Genomic DNA, 17591 nt, shown 5'->3' on the forward strand with positions numbered 1-17591 from the left:
GTATACATTTTAAATGCACTGAATTGAAATTTCATTACAAATGGGTAATTACAAATATATCTGTATGTGTGTGTGTGTGTGTGTGTGTGTGTGTGTGTGTGTATATATATATATTCAGTAGAAATGACAGTAAGTATATTTTAATTTCAGCAGTGCACTTCTACCATATTTCAAAGACAACAGAAGCAATCATGAAATTATATATTATTAAGATACTGAAGTCCTACTAATATGGGTCATAAAAGCTCTCTAATTTTTATCTAATTGCATTTCATATTAATTTAATCTATAATATGTTTTAATTTAATTGCAATGAACACAATCACAACTGTTTCAATTACAATCAGTTTGCACAAGTATATTCTTATTTCTGTAACAAATACTTTAAAAGCTCAATTTTTTAAATAGAGTTTACTGAAATAAAATGAAGGTTTGATTTTTTTTTTTTTTTTTTGGAATATGGACAATTTGTGCACACAAAAGATGAAATATGACAGGATTAAATCCATGTTTATTAGCATTGGTGAGTCAGCAGGATACAGGACTGCAGAATGACTACTCATGGCTTATAGTGGCGCAAAGTGACCCTGGTTTCCCAGGCCACCTCAGCAAGAAAACATCAAGTCACTACACACAGACACACTGCTCATGGATTTAAGTATGCTCCTTTCACATTCACACTAATTACAGATATAGATATGCTCAGAGAATTTGTATCTTTAGTGACGAAACGCAACAAAACTACACAATGATCACAGCCACAAATGCAACAACACAACAACACTAGCAAATATTGTAACTGCGCTCAAATACATGAAGAGGAAGTGTTTGTCCACCAACAAGGACTTTCGATTTAATTAAGAGCTTGCGTGAGAGGTCATTAAAGATGCCTTGGCAGCTTAAATAACTCAGTGATCAGTCTCTACAGATCACATTGATTTCTCAGTACTGGATACAAAAACCAAGCACGCAAACACACACACATGCTTCAAACCTGGTGAAGCGTGGCAAGAACTCCCTCAAAGCTTGGGTCATGTGACACATCCAATTAGCAAGAGACCAGGGGTAGCAAGCAAACCAAACAAAAAGCAAACATGTTCTCATTCAGCACAACAGATGACTGGAGAATCCGCCATACCAACTTGAGTTCAGTTCCATATAAAAGTTCATATCCTCACTAAACCTGCTCTTGCTCTGAGATTGATGGTACTTTCTGATCCAAACATGAAAAGACCAGAGTATACAGCACTGAGAAAGACCCCAGTTAAAAGCCAGTGTTCATGGCACATAGAATCATTTTAACTCTCAATTGTCTCACAATGTACAAAAATAAAACTATAATTACAGTGTAAGAGGACTGAATTCATATTATGCATATTCTGAGTCACTTTTGAATGTTACACTGTATTAAAACGCACACTAGTGAGCATTAATATCCACTTTCAAATCACAAAATGCCAATATCCAATATCTCTGATGTGTCTATGAATACGATTCATAAAGAAATAAATATCTGTGCAGAGATTATTGCATTTCATGTTAAGAAGGACAGAAATTCTCCTTCACTGAATATAAACTGTTTTACTAAATGACTGAGACTAATTATGTGTATATGACTCCGTTTGCACAGTGAAGTACAATATTAATCACATTAATTTCTGAAATGGCTTCATCAAAAAAAAGAAAAAAAAAAGCAGTGGACAGTAATATTGTGTATAAGGTAAAGCTGAGGGTGAAAGACAGCACACAGGTTTAGATAAATATAACCTGAGCAAGAGTCTGGGGTTAAATACGTGAGCCATTAACTGCATATGGAGTGCATATGTTTTTTGTTTGTTAATGAGAAGGATTAAATACTCCTTTAACTATATTAGTCTGTTTTATTTTAACTTTTGAGTTTGTTTCTGATTTAAACATGCAGAAATGCAGCTGGTAGATCTTTGACTCTGAGCAGTCAAACTCAGTTTTCATCAAGGAGTGTTCAGCTGTCATATTGTAGGACTATGGAACTGAAGGCTGGAATCCACTACATGACTTTTGTACAGATTTTTGCCCTAATTTACAGTCTGGAGGAGTTGGCGCTAGCTGCTGAAAGTCAGATCCTATCTGCAGATTTTGGGCAGTTGGAGTTGACAGATTTCACAGAAAACTTTGCCTGTGATTTAATCCAATCAGAGGATATTAACCATTTAGATTTTAGAATACATATTGCTTTTATTTGTCACACACTCTTAAAAATAAAGGTGCTTCACACAATGCCTTAGAAGAACCCTTTTGTTTAAATTGTTCCATAACGAACCTTTAACATCTGAAGAACCTTTCTGTTTCACAAAAGGTTCTTTGTTGGCGAAAGAAGGCTCTTCAGATTATAAAAAGGTAAGAAAGAGATGGTTCTTTAAAGAACCTTTGACTGACTGGTTCTTTGTGGAACCAAAAATGGTTATTTTATGGCATTGCTGTGAAGAACCTTATAAGCAGCTTTATTTTTAAGAGTGCATCTTCTAGAAACAATAAGTTTGTTGTGTTCGGAGGAAATTTAAATTCGTTTGTAGTTTGTGACCCTCAGTAATTTAGTGTTTGATGCCCAGTTTTACCTCTGTAACCATTTACAAAGATGGCAAGTGTACAACGCCTAGTTGGTGTTTTTTTTTTAATCTATTTAGATTTGAAAAGTTGTGTAGTGCATTCCGTTCTCGAGAGGAATATTAATCACCTTTTAAAAATAAATATTGTTTGCTTCCACCTGTGACATTACTATATATATCATGCAGCTCAAATAGTGCTCAGTATTAAGACTATAGAGAGTTTGTCACCAGTTTGTTAGATCATCTGGGATATGACTTTAAAACATTGCACACAAAATGGGACATAGTTAAGAATGTCTAGTCTAAAAACATTTGCAGCAACGACTTACTTTGGGTATTCTACTCCATCTATTAAAAAAGGCAAAACTAGTTAACAGAATACAACTTATTTTGTCAGAGGTTGTTCCAATCTTTTTATATTTGCACCGTGACAAATATGAGACACAGTGACAACAACGCAAAGACTAACCTTCCATAAACATAACCAGCAGATTGCCTGTGGCTGTGCATTTGTTGGTGTAGTAATGTTTTTTTGTCTGCATTTTGAAGGGAAGTAATAAGGAGTTATATAGAAGGATTAACAACAGGTCAAGCGGATCACAGGCTCTCACATCCTCTGGGTGAAGTTTTCAGGAAAGACTCCTTTTTTCCCTTGATCTTTATGCTGAATCCAGTCAGACTCTTTGACTCCCACTAACCACCCTTCATCCTGTAAGCACAGAAACACAGTTAGGTGATGCTAAAACCAAGATCTCTTGGGTAAGAACTGGTCAGAACGACTATACTAACCTGCTCGTCTTGGTTTTCATAGCTTACAACCAGCACCACATCTCCGGCCTTCAACTCCAACTCATCGGAGTCATTGGCATTGTAGTCGTGCATTGCTTTCACCTATATTCACACAAATACATGTCTCACTTATTCTGCTTCAAATTCTGATTAAAAGAACAATGTTAGTTAAACTGAAACATAATTTTTCACTTACTTTAAACAGGAAGGATTCTGGCATCTCTACACTCTCTGTGCTCTCAGTGGTCGCCTGTGCAGTCTGGATTAATCAATGAATGTAAATACAACAGACATAAACTTTATACTTTTTAATGTATTATATGAATAATTAGCATCAAAACATGAAAGGTGCTCTGCTTGTCCCTGACAAGCTAATGATACACTAGGGCTGATGAGGGGTTCTGCAGCTGCTCCTTCGGTCCACCAGGGGGAGTCCTAACTTACTTATTAGCATCCACTACCATTCTTTTATTTCTTCATTTTTTTTAATACAAGGCTCACCAAGGCTGCATTTATTTGATAAAAAAAAAAATAATATAATGAAGTATTATAATGTTTGTTATTTTTTTTTATTTTAAATGTTTGTTTTTATATTAATATATTTTAATAAATGTAATTTTTTTCTGTGATGACAAAGATGAATTTTCAGCTCCAGTTTTCATTGGCACATCATCCTTCAGAAATCATTCTAATATGCTGATTTGCTGCTCAAGAATCATTTCTTATTATTATCAGTTGTGCTGATAATATTTTTGTGGGAACCGTGAACATTTTTGTGGGAAACAAGATTCTTTTTTTAAATATAAATCTTTTATAACATTATTAATGTCTTAACTGTCACTTTTGATCAGTTTTATGCATCCTTGCTGAACAAAAATGTATTTATTTCTTTAAAAAACTTTCTGTTTGTTGCTGGCTTGTCTCGAGTTTGAGCTCCGTCATGTTAATTCTTTATCGTCTATTTTTTAATCTTAAGTTCTATTTTATACAACATCATTTCAGTTTCTATAACATGTGAATATATCCTCTATTTCTTATTCTACAACAAAAAAAAAAATTAATCAGAGCGCCTTGTTATCGCTAGTTTTATTTTGATTTCCCGAGTCCGCTATTAGCTTATAACCCGTTAGCATCGCAGCATGGTTGCTGCTAAACCCGCGTGCATTGCTAATACTCTATTCACACACATTACCATTGCTTTACTCACTGTTACTTGCTTTAATGGCGGATGTATGTCTACCTTTGAGGGCAGGTGAGGACACATTCGAGCTGCCATCGGTGCAGCTCGAGCTGGAGGCCGTGGAGAAACAGATAGGTTCGACACCATAGATCACGACATACTCCTAGATCGATTACAAAACTATACAGGTATTCAAGGGCAGGCTTCAAGATGGTTTAGATCCTACCTGTCCGATCGCTACCACTTTGTTTATTTAAATGGGGAGTCATCTCATTTATCACCAGTAAAATATGGAGTGCCACAAGGATCTGTCCTAGGTCCTCTGCTATTTTCAATATACATGTTGCCCCTTGGTAATATTATTAGAAAATACGGGATTAGTTTCCACTGTTATGTTGATGATACTCAACTATATATCTCAACAAGAACAGATTAAACTTCTTAATTATCTAAGCTAACAGAGTGTGTTAAAAATTTAAAAGATTGGATGACCAGTAATTTTCTCCTATTAAATTCAAATAAGAGAGAGATATTACTTATTGGACCAAAAAACATTACACAGAATCTCGTAGATTATGATTTGCAACTAGACGGATGTACTGTTACTTCCTCTACTGTCAAAAATCTGGGTGTTATATTAGACAGTAACTTTGTCTTTTGAAAATCATATTTCCCATGTTACAAAAACAGCATTCTTCCATCTTAGATAGATTGCCAAGCTACGAAAAATGTTACCTGTTTCTGATGCAGAAAAGCTAGTTCATGCGTTCATGACCTCTAGACTGGACTATTGTAATGCACTGCTAGGTGGTTGTCCTGCATCTTCAATAAACAAGCTACAGGTAGTCCAAAGTGCAGCGGCTAGAGTCCTTACTAGGTCAAGAAAATATGATCATATTACCCCAATACTACAGTCTCTGCACTGGCTACCTAGTAATATCCGTATCAGTTACAAAATATTATTACTTACTTATAAGGTCCTTAATGGTTTAGCTCCTGCGTACCTAACCAGTCTTCTACCACGGTACAACCCATCACGCTCCCTAAGGTCACAAAACGCTGGACTTTTCGTAGTACCTAGGATAGCAAAGTCCACTAAAGGAGGTAAAGCTTTTTCAAATTTGGCTCCCAAACTTTCTCTGACACACTTTCTCTGTTTAAATCTAGATTAAAAACACACCTCTTTGGCCAAGCATTCAAATAATGCATCTCATAAATTTGGACTGCAGTTATATCTGATCAAATGCACATTATTATTCTTTAGCTTGGGTTAAACTAATTAATTTTACTTGGCTGGAACAGCACTTATGCTAATTATGTCTCTATTTGTTTCTCTGTTTTGTAACTAGGATTTACAAAGGCTCCAGTCTGGATCCAGAACACCTGAGAAGAGATGATGCCAACCCCTTAGAGGACTTCAGATGATGCTAACCCAGAGACAACATACAGAACTACCACATTTTGCTATAAGTTTGATTGCATAATTACTGTTAATAGTGTCAATCGTCTGTTTGTTTACGTCTTTAATTGATTTTTCCGAACATTTCTGCCGTATACACATAAACTGACAGTCATCACTGATAAGATACTACTAAATATTGTAGAAACTTAATTTTCTGTAAAGTTGCTTTGCAATGATTTTTATCGTAAAAAGCGCTATACAAATAAACTTGAATAGAAAACTTGAATTAAAAAATACTAAAATAAATATATTTTTGAATGGTAGTGAATGCTGATGCAAGGTTTGAGTCACCTACAGACTTCCTCTTTGTTCTTTATGCTGTTGCCTTGGGTAGATGATCCGATTTTACACTTTTGGATCATATGCTATGCCTTATTTTATTTACTTACTCATTACTTACTTCATTTACGGTTTCAGCTACTGCCTCTTCTTTAACAGCTACCTTTTCTGTGGCCTGCAAAAAGGAAAGACCGGGAGATAAAGAAGAAGAGAGCCAATACAGATTGAAGAATAAGAGGTAGAAATACCAAGAGAGAGCCAAGAATTGAAAGAGAGAACAAAAAGATGCATATTACATAGCTATCCTCATAACATAGCAAGCCCAGCTGTAGCTGTTACTACTACTACAACTACTGCTATTAGCACTGCTACCAGCATTCTCCCTATTGCCATGCTAAGCAACTTTTTGCCTCCATCCACAGGTTCCTACAGGAGCACGACCTCAATATAGCACAGCTCAGCTCCTGTCAGCTTGCTCTATGAGATTTGTACCTGGGCCCCATCATCGTCCCACCCCTGGGCCTGCTGGGTAGAATCATTGTCATTCCCCTGCACAGGCTGAGAGCCATCATCGTCCCAGGTGGTGTATGCAGCTGGAGCACACACAGGTTGGCTACCATCATCATCCCAGGTAGCCTGGGTACCATCATCACCCCAGCCAGAGTGCCCAGGCTGGGTACCATCATCGTCCCATGTCTGAGGCACCTCAGCTTCCTTCTCTGTTTGCTACGTGTGGCAGGAAGGAGGGTGGGTATGGTGGTGAGGGGAATGGTGGGGAAGGGTACATGTGGGAGCAGGGGAAAATCATGAGCAGGGATCATTCAGAGTGGAGAAAGAATGAGGAGCCAGAGAGAGTGTAATATACAGATGAGCATTTCTGCAGCTGAACACACAATACTGGAGGTCATATAGCCTCTATGGAATGATGTGGGACATGCAACAGTAATATCGCGGACAGTTACTAAAGCGGGACAGACAGACAGACATTTACAATCTTTATGCTGGAAAGCTTTGCAGTGAAAGGAAATTTAATGGAATAGCTTTAACAAGGGCAGACTGATTTCCCTGACCATTACATATACTGAATAGTATTAGCTAAATTCTTCAAAATAGTGTAGGAATCTGTTTGAATTAAAAGGAAAGGTTACGTATGCTGATATACACTACAGCTATGAGAAAACATAAAAGCACACTCACCTCCCATGATTCCCAAGTCTGTAAAAAAGCATAAAAACATAGTAAACTTAATGACTAGACAAAGCAGTATGGCCTTGGACTGAGTCTGGTCTTGCCTGGACCTGAGTACTACAACACTGCTATAAGCTAAATTGAGTGAAAGTTTAATAAAACTCTAAAAAACTTGACTTAGTTCCCCTAATTCTGACAGACCTGTGCGGCTGGTGTGGTGGCAGCCTGAAGTGAGTCCAGATCCATATCCAGCAGATTAGCAGTGGCTGGAGCTTCATACTGACAAAAAAAAAAAAAGAAAAAAAAGAAAGAAAGAAAATTCCTGTGAAATTTTGCAGGACAAAACTCCATTGTTGGTTAATAAGCAGGACATTTGCTTTACTGCATTAAACCTGTTGCAAAATTTGAGTGGGCAAATCTTGACAGATTCTTTCTTTGTGAAATTACAGATTACACAGATTCCTATTGAAATGACTGCAATACATCCATGAAAATAAGAGCATAATGTATAACTATCAAACAAAACATTTTAGGGTCGGTTGTCATTCAGAATTGAATTATGAATGCCTTTCAAATTTTGAATCCTGAGTTTGAAAAGGAGCCAAAAAGAAGATTTTGAATTTAATAAAAAGTAAAATTAAATTGGTTTACATTCCAAGAAATGTATATTCTATGTAAAGTGTTATTTTTATTTTTCAGTATTAAGTACTACCTGTGTTAATTATTAAAACATTTCTATTCCATCCATAGAAAAGTATTTAGTTTGAATATATTTCATTCAGATTTAACAAATTAACTTCTTCAAAGTGGAGCCAAACACCAAACAGACTTTTAAAAGAACACCTGAGAAGTGACCTGCTGCTGCCATGTTCTTCATACCAACAACATTTATTGCATTTTAATTCAGTAAACCCCATCATTCCAACCCAGATTCAACATCCTACTATTCAAATTCCAGCTTGTGAACTGGCAGGAAGTCAGTTTTCAAACTGCGTATTTTAGCCAATGCTGGTGTCTCTACTATTAGCAAAATTAGCCTGAAGACGAGGATTACAGGAGAAGAAAGTACAGCTGACCTGTGTTGGCGAAGTGACACTGATGTCTGGAGCAGCAGCCTCACCAAACAGATTGATAATGTTCTCCTGCTTCATATCCTTTGATGGAGTAACTTTAGGAGGTGGAGGAACCATAGGCCTTAGCTAGAAACACATAAAAATTAAATAGGGTTTTATATTTCATATAGAAATCGCTGTAAAACTGGGATATCACAGCAATTATTCATTTTGGGGTGCTGATTTGCTCAAGCACATCATTTTACATTATTTTATGTTTCCTGATGCAACTCCTTTGCCAAATGTAAGTTAAATTAATTGAATAATTCATTTTAATTGCCATTTACCAATGACCGCTTTTGTTATTTTTATATTTATTTTGTTATTTTAAGTGCATTAAAGCTGATACATAAATATATGATGATATTCTTGTACTAAGTAAATGAATTACTTTTTTGCAAATCACCAGATTTCAGATTTTTTCTCAAGATGCAGGGCTGTGTTATTTTACATGGCAAGTACAATGCCGTGGTGATTTCTAAATGCATACCTTGGATGGTGATTTGGGTATGGCTGGCGGTCCTCCTGGGCTCAATGTGTGATTGGCATCTTGTGTTCTGTCACTGCAGCATAAAGTACAAATAATGAAATACAGTATCATGGCTATAAAGAGCCCCTGTGTGTCATGCTTTGATTAGGCTCAATCCAAGCACCGATGCTTCACACTGCAAGCCCTAGTCACAGATGGCCAGTGTGACCAACAGCCTATCTGGGAGACTTCCAAGCCAGAACTGATATACTGTAACTACACTTAGTATAGTACCAAAATTAACAGGTATTCATGCAGACACAGTTGCTTCCTGTGCAAAATCATTCTGCTCATGCAGTGAATTCTCAGGACTGCAGACAGACTGCACAAGACAAACCCTTGTCTAGGTGGGCAGCACTTGAGGGCACGCAAAAAGCTTTAGTACGGAATGCAAAGATCCACACACACTCAATCACACAGCACTGTAGGGCTACCGTTACCTCTTCTGGGCTGCTGATGTCCTCACCCCTTGGCTACCTGTTTTTCTGTGAGAGTGGTGTTTTTGGTTTGTTCATTTATTTAATTGTATAAACTGTATAGAGTGTAATTGTACCAATACTAATTATTGCCATATGCACAATTTACACACCATTTTGAGGCAAAATAGATAAAAATGAGCCAGCATGGTTAAAATATACAATTCATACAATGCAGTGCTTATAAATGTAAACATTAAGTATGTATGCTGCATATACATTTGACTAACCTGGACATATCTTGATTTTCTAATTTCTCCAGCGTATCATTCAGATTCTGATTAATCTGTAAGAAAAATATATTATATGGAAAATCAACATCTTTTGAAATGTAGAAGTTTGTTCATAATTTACAGTCAAATATATTAATAATATTTATATTAATCAATATTATATACACACACACACAATGCTCATTCACCAGATTATTTACTTGTAATTAAATTACACTTATATACAAAACATAATCATAATGTTCTGTCAGTGGATGGTGTTGAGCTGGAGCCCTTACTTTTCCCATTTCTCTGTGAAACTTCTCCTCCAGACCAGCCACACTCTGGAATGTATTCACATAAAAGCCAACACGACTGGAAGAGAGCAAACACAGTCTTAGCCCTTCACAAGATGACAACAGACCTCAGTCTAAGACCATTTATGACCCATCTGGTGCATACTGCACACAAAAATGGCAAGAGTCAATCAGATTGTCAGGCTTCTACATCATTTCCGTGATTCAGGGTGTACAGGTACTGTATTTGACAAAGTGGCAAATACAGAGGTTTATGGCACTGAATCTGTGAAATATGTTCTTTTGAATTTTGCTTGAGGTACTTGCTTTTAGCAGTTAAACTGCATACTTATTTTTTAGACATTTCCCACTTTGATGTTACCTGTAAAACAGAGACTGCTGTGCAATAATTTGATTGCATTACTGCATTGCTAAAAACCAGTCCATTATTATTGTAAATTTTACATTTATCCACCTATAAATTTCTCATAAAGAAAATGAACTGTTGCATGTTGTTTTAAATGATGATCATGGTTCTTCCTTTCTAAGTAGCTGATTTTTAGCTGGAATGTGGACCATAAATGCCTGTAGTCAAAAGTCTGTGAGACTAAACACAAAGAAGATCTGTGAAAGTAAGACCATAAAATAAAATAAATCCAGACCTGTTCCACAGAGATGGCAGTTCCTCCTGCAAATCTATATTAATCTCCTCAAACACTTTCTGTGCCCTCTCCAGCTCTTCCTCTGCCTATAAATATAAAAAATCACATTAATCGCGTGACATGGAGTTCAATAATCCTGTTCACCCACAAGACTTTAGCTGTTGAAACAAATTTACCTCACCACAGCTAATCAAACATGATGAACTGCTTCACCTCCCATATTTGATCTGTCATTTATTTGGCCCAAAAATAGCCAGGTAATAACAAGATACTTATTTGTTTTGGCCGATATTGCTCTCCTGTCTGAGCAAAATGATCAAGATGATGGCTAGTATCTCAGAATAGCTCGGAAAGTAGTAAAATTAAAGGAAGCTATTTTGTAGAATGTTGGTAACCAGACAGTTGACGGCAGCCATTGACTTCCGTAGTACTTGTTTTCATCCTATGGAAGTCAATGGCTGCCGTCAGCTGTTTGGTTACCAACGTTTTTCAAAATATCTTCTTTTATGCTCAACATAAGAAAGAAACTCATACAAGTTTGTAACAACTCGAGGGTGAGTAAATAACAGAATTTTAATTTTCAGGTGAACTATCCCTTTAAGTTACAGTGTTTCACCTGACTCCTGGAGAGGCTGGTTTGAGCCACGTTATGGGCAGACAGGATCCCCTGAGCCCAGCCTGGGGCGGCCCTCTCCAGCAGAGAAGCTGGCTACATAGAGAAGAGAAAAAAAAAGTGGCTTACTCCATATGCACTGACTGTAGAAACATTAAAACACAACATGACTACAAGAAACTAAATGGCAAAAGTCTTGTGAAAAGGTAAGGGCTCTACCTTGGTGATCTTGATCCCCTCCTTTTTCTTGCCTTTGTTCACCGCGGCATAGTTGTGTCGTGCACTGTCATAGTCCACCAGCTTCCTGTCACGCTTTGCAATACGGGCCTGAAAAGAATTATACAGATATTAAATAGAAAATCACCGCATGATATGCTAAACTACAGCATCGTCATGGGATCTTAGTACTTTGATGTCAGGAAACTGGCCCAGGTAAGTGTCCATGGATATAAGTGCATGGTCCACAAGTTTCTGATGGAAATCCGTCCAAAGGAGGTCTGAATCCTGTTACACACACAACAATAGATACAAAAGATCAGGATGGTGGAAGACAATCTTAAATACATTAAGTACACACCCACACACATTCACGGCGACACGTGCTGTACCTATCGGGACAACTACAGGGCAGCTGGATCCTCAGTGTTGTAAAACTATTAAGGCTAATACTAAACAGCATTTACATGTTTATTAACTAGCTAAAACAATAAACAACTAATTAATAATCAAAACCCATTGAATTACCTCCCATCTGTTTCCTCACTCCTAACATTCCTTTCAAAGAAAGCAGAAATCAAGTAAAAATGGTGGACATGTAAAATGGATACACATACACTACTGTCCAAAGGTTTGAGGTCAGTAAGATTTAAAGAAAAGGAAAAGGAAATTAATATTCAGCAAGGACACATTAAATTGATCAAAAGAGAGAGTAAAGAAAACTTAAATAAATTTTATGTCTATTTCCACAAAATATTATGCAGCAAACATTTTTAACATTGATAACATTGGAAAGACATGGGGGTAAGTGATTAATGACAAAATTTCATTTTGGGATGGAGTATCCCTTTAACCACTGATTTCTAGTTGTGTCCTCTTTTGGAAGACCAAACAAAGTAGTTTCGCTTTCACAATGAAACACAGCATCTTCTCAACATGGCAGCGGCGTCAGCAAAAATACCACAGCGAAATAAAAGTTACGCCTCTTTCTTTGCGTGAACATTTGGGCGGCGTTATGCAAATCTTCCCACACAGTGATGTAGAGATGTTGGGGCGTGTTTAAATGAGGAGTTTTAGGAGGGCGTGGACGAGTCTTAACTTTTATTAAGAATATCTCTTTGGGTTTGAGACTTTAGTCTTTGCAACTTTAGGGATCTTATCTATTCACGAACAGCTTGTAACACTCCAAAGAGAAAGGGAAACTTAAAATTGCTTCATATGACACCTTTAATCAATTAAAATTAGAACAGTAGTGTAATATGTAATAAAAACATGGTGAAATGACAGATGGGTGTGAATTAAAAACAAGAAAATGGAAAGGAGAAAAGCAGTAGGAGATACCTTGTGCCACATCTGCCCTCAATTAAAGTGTTAAATTAATTTTATAACATTCTAAATCATTTGGTTTACTCTTTACATTAAAAAAAAAACATGAAATAGAAATTTTCTGTCCTGTTTTGAAATTATTTCATTTTAAAATAAAAAGCTGAGACGTTACACAAAACAGTCATAAGGCGAAGATTTGCTACTAGTCAGCTGCAAAAGTGCAAAAGCAATATTGAGGGATGGCATTTTCATGTAAAAAAAAAAAAAATAATAATTTTTGGACCAAGTTTTGGATTGTGCAAGACAAGTTATCAACATTTGGTCCATTTTACGATAAATACTATACATTTTAGATGTATAAAAGGGAGAAAAAAAATCTAAAACATGGAAGAACATGCATTTTTATTTCCAAAGTTTTTTGTCTGAATGTATACTTTATAAATTTAGACAAAAACAACATATTTTCTCATATGAAATCTTTTTTTAATTTGTATTAATGGGACAAAAGGGGGCTTAAGTTACTCCTGAATTGAGTCTAAAACACATTTTACTGACAATGAATTAAGTATAAAACAATAACCTCGAAAAGTGAGTCCACTTCCTTTCTGCCATACCAGTCAGTCTCATACATGTCATCCAGACACTCGTACAGATGTTTAGAAGACTCATGCATGGCTGTGGGAAGCCAAGAGAAAGAAATCAGCAAGGCTAAGAAAACAACATACTTGATCCATGTTGCATTTAGGTGTGTAAATTTGTCAATCGATAATCTCACTTTTCACAGCAGTCAAATAGGCCCGCAGGTCTTTCTGCAGTTTGGAACCCTCAACCTATGTGAGCACATGACACAAAATTGAAACAGAGAGTCACAGACCAAGAGGATAAAACTAGACTAGATCCCCGATGCTTGCAGATGAACATATGAGTTAGAAAAACACTCACCAGCTGTTTGTTGAAGTTGATCACACCCTCTTCGAATGCCAGATCTTTAGTCTCGTCTGCCTTGCCAAGCTTTTGGAGAACCTGAGAGAAGATGATTGACCAGATTATTCATATTTTTTTAAAAGCATTTATTGTGGCTTGTTACATTTCTAGTTTTGCTAATTATGTACTTCATGTTATTGAAATATTAAAAGAACAAGAAAGTGTTTTCAATGTGCAATGACAACCCAGAACTTCTATATGGAGGGAGATTCTTTGCACTGAAGAGAAATACATAGGTTAAACCTGGATATCTTAGGGCCTATTATACTGTAAATGTGTGTCTACAACATAAAAGACTATTACTCTTTAGAAAACAACAGTAGCAGATTCAAGTCAAGCTAATGTAGCTGCACAGATGACCATACCGAAGATCTAAATGGGACTATATTTATTAAATACTGTACAAATATCACTGAAACATTTATTTATTGCTCAAAGACCATGACAGGCATATGTATTTTTTGTCTGCAAAATTGAAAGGAAATCTCTAATTTCCGTAGCCTTATTCAGTGACAGCTGGTGTGAAGAACCCAAACATCATTCTAAAGGAAACAATCAATAGTCAGAAAAGACAGATGGTTCCTCGACCTATTTAATCACGCTGGTAACATCTATGACCACAATTACTTCTGAGTTTGAGCGAGGAGGTAAACAAAAGCTGCTGGTGTATTTTACATAAAGTTGTGAAATGTCAGGCTGCAGAAAAATAAAAACTGGATGAATCAAAAGGATGAGGGGCATCAGTGCGCGATGCAGCTGCTCAGTTACGCGAATCGGTTCTTTAGAACAATTCGTTCAAAGAACCGGTTAAAAACGTCATTGCGTGATCACGTGGACGCGAAAAAAACTAACAACCGTTCTACTACTTGCATACTTTTCGACTTATAAAACGTCATACGACTCTAAACATACTAAAATTGACTCATATCACAGAGTTCTCGTCTCATTACAAATCGCACAATCACGCATGCACGAAGTGACGGAGTTTGTGCGTCAGTGCAGATCTATTGGAGGGGCATTGGATCATCGGCGGGGGGGGGGCACTGTCGTTTGATAAATATTTTTAGACGCATTGGCAACATCATAGTAGCATGGAAATCCAGACCTAAATCTGAAAGATCTATATAGAATGACAATGAACGATTTAGACTTGGGTTTTTATCTAAAAGAGGAACAGAAGACAGGGCTGTAATTTGCTGTTTTGCCGACCGGATACGGGCAAGAGTCAGTTAGCTCCAATGATCTATATAGAATGACATTCTACCCTAGAATGTTAGCTCCAATGATCTATCTATATAGAATTGTGACGAGTGGGGCGGGGCCGAGAGCCGTGGGAACGGAGCGAGGCCATTGGAGTGATTGGGAAATGAGCGACACCTGCTCCACTCACCGGTCTCGATTCCCACGGAGGAGATTGGGAGGATACAAAAGAGGAGCGACGACAGTGAAGGACGAGAGAGGACCAGGCCTGGGCTTTATTTTGTGTTTAGTTTTTGTTTGTGCGCGGCAGTCGCCCGTGAGGGGCTGTCGCGCTGTTTTATCTTTATTTGGTTATTAAAGTTTTATTTAAATGTTCGCCGGTTCCCGCCTCCTTCTTCCCGTGGCTATGGAGTTTTTTATTATTATTACAAGAATGTCATTATATAATTTTTTTATTTTTTTATTTTTTACCTGTCTTGATTACTAATACACAACAGATGACGATTGTTAGTTAAAACGTTCCGATTCCATATAAGGTTAGTATAGCCTAGTTCAGCACTTTGCGAATGGACAGCGAGCTCAAGTAGCACGTAGTAGCCTATTCTCGCGTTCGAGTTCAGTAGCCTACATTTTTGGGAAACGCGCGAGGAATTGCGGCTAATGTTTAAAACCTTGCACTTAGAGAGCGCTTTTAAGAGCTAAGATAGGCTAGGCTACATCGTTATCGGGAAACCCGGCCCAGAACAGATAGCCTAAACAACAGAACAGGACAGAAAATAATAATATAAATATAATATAGGCTAAAAAAAAAAAACATAAAATAGGCCTACAATAAATAGCAATATATTTTTTATACTTAAATAATTAAAAAATTACGACGACAAAAATAAAACACTGAATCAGTTTGAAGCTTTGAAAAACCGGCAAAAAAAAATGTCCCCATCAGACAAAGTTTTTTCGTATAGATGTTTGTGAAAACTTAAGGCTTTTTTCTTCAGAAAACGAATTGGACATCATCACACAAATGTCTGCGTATTAAATCTTTTGGCGGTTGTCCGGAGCTAGCATTTGCAGAAAAAGCGTCAGCTCGGCTCTCATAGACCATGGTACTGGTGGTCGTGGCCGTATCTAAGTCTACTGATTGACGAGGCTGCGGAGGTCTAAAACATTTTCGTAAATCCATTTTTTTTTTTTTTTTTTTAGACATTTTTAAAATTAGCTGCTAACATTTGTCTATAATATAGACGGACAAACTGTTCTTCAACTTGAAATGGATTTTTCAAATCAAATGTAACAAGTTTACTCGGCGACCAATAAGCATTCACCATGACGAAGCCTATTAACGTGCCATGAACAAGCAAAATTATGCATTTTCCCCATTCTTTTTATTTTAATTAATTTAAGTTACTGTTTGAACATTTAATATTAAAATAATAACTAAAAGGGATATTTTTTTTTGGGCCACGCCATGGCCTGTAGGAGGGGCATCAATAACCGCTAGGGGGGGCACGGCCCTCGAATGCCCCACCACAGCGCCGGCGCTGAAGTGACGGTTCTCGGTTTAATGAACGAGTGAGCCGACGAATCGTGATCAGATTCGTGAACGAATCGTATGGACTTGTTTAGTGAACCGATTCTTTAAAAGGATCCGGACATCGCCGCCGCACTGCCAGGTTACTGCAAAGGTTCATAGACAAAAAATGGGTTAATTGAAGCTTAAAGCACACTGAGAACTGATCGTCGTGGTTTTAAAGCGAACGCATAAATCTAGTGTAACAGGCTCATTTCCATATAGCCCCAGTTAAATAAACAACGAGCTTGCGCTTTCAAAATTGCATTATCCATAAAATTATTAAAACATGTGCAAATAAAGGTGAGGCAAATGCACGTATTTTAGTATCTGACAGTCAGTATATGGATGAACCTCGACTCTAAAGCGTCCCTATTATACATCACGCTAGATAGAGGACGATACTGACGTCCTTAGATGTTTTATTGTGATGTAAGGCAAATAAGACTGAGACCAGTGTTGAAAGAGGTGATGTATTTGATATATAGCTGATGATTAAAATGTCTTACCTTTTCCTGAGCCCTGGTAATTTTTTTCTGTACATTGCTTGCTATTTTTCCTGCGGATACCCCTTTCCCCATCGGTAATTCAGCCATTTTTATCTGGATTGTGTTATTTGCTAATAACGAGTCAAAAGAGCATTTGTCACAATATCAAATTCAACAGATTAATTTTTCCCTCAGTGCAGGTGCATTAAATTCTAGGCCTTATAATAACACTCGCCCCGGGAACAGAATGAACCTGCACAAGCGCACACGATACAGATGCCCATTGACCAATGACAATAGCGCAGTCTTAAAGGGACAGTACACTATTTTTTTTATTTCACACAAACCTAACTCATTATTTTAGGCCTGTTGTCGATTTTTCAGTGGTTTTACAGTGAGATGTGTAATAGAAATATTTATACTT

The 17591-nt window shown here is 37.0% G+C and overlaps 1 protein-coding gene and 1 long non-coding RNA gene across 4 annotated transcripts; one reads left to right on the forward strand and one right to left on the reverse strand.

The window, feature by feature from the left end:
• Window positions 1-494: 494 nt before the first annotated feature.
• LOC109056614 (myc box-dependent-interacting protein 1) lies at window positions 495-17458 on the reverse strand. 3 transcript variants are annotated; one of them, XM_042730917.1, is made up of 20 exons: window positions 17189-17458; window positions 13868-13948; window positions 13701-13755; window positions 13506-13600; window positions 11792-11887; window positions 11603-11710; window positions 11387-11479; window positions 10771-10856; window positions 10112-10187; window positions 9831-9886; window positions 9565-9609; window positions 9086-9158; window positions 8560-8682; window positions 7685-7762; window positions 7493-7510; window positions 6788-7021; window positions 6417-6470; window positions 3571-3633; window positions 3375-3476; window positions 495-3294 (listed from the first exon to the last, which is right to left on the reverse strand). In XM_042730917.1, the coding sequence occupies exons 1-20, from the start codon at window positions 17273-17275 to the stop codon at window positions 3193-3195; spliced, it is 1725 nt and encodes a 574-aa protein (XP_042586851.1). In that variant the 5' UTR covers window positions 17276-17458; the 3' UTR covers window positions 495-3192. The 3 variants fall into 3 exon arrangements, with proteins under 3 accessions (XP_042586851.1, XP_042586852.1, XP_042586853.1); XM_042730918.1 differs by lacking the exon at window positions 9565-9609; XM_042730919.1 differs by lacking the exon at window positions 6788-7021.
• Window positions 6161-9831, forward strand: LOC122138453. Its single transcript, XR_006155573.1, has 2 exons — window positions 6161-6533; window positions 6718-9831. It is a non-coding gene; the product is annotated as an uncharacterized LOC122138453 (long non-coding RNA).
• Window positions 17459-17591: the final 133 nt, after the last annotated feature.

This window comes from Cyprinus carpio, chromosome B9, assembly GCF_018340385.1.
Source record: "Cyprinus carpio isolate SPL01 chromosome B9, ASM1834038v1, whole genome shotgun sequence".
Classification (NCBI taxonomy): domain Eukaryota; kingdom Metazoa; phylum Chordata; class Actinopteri; order Cypriniformes; family Cyprinidae; genus Cyprinus; species Cyprinus carpio.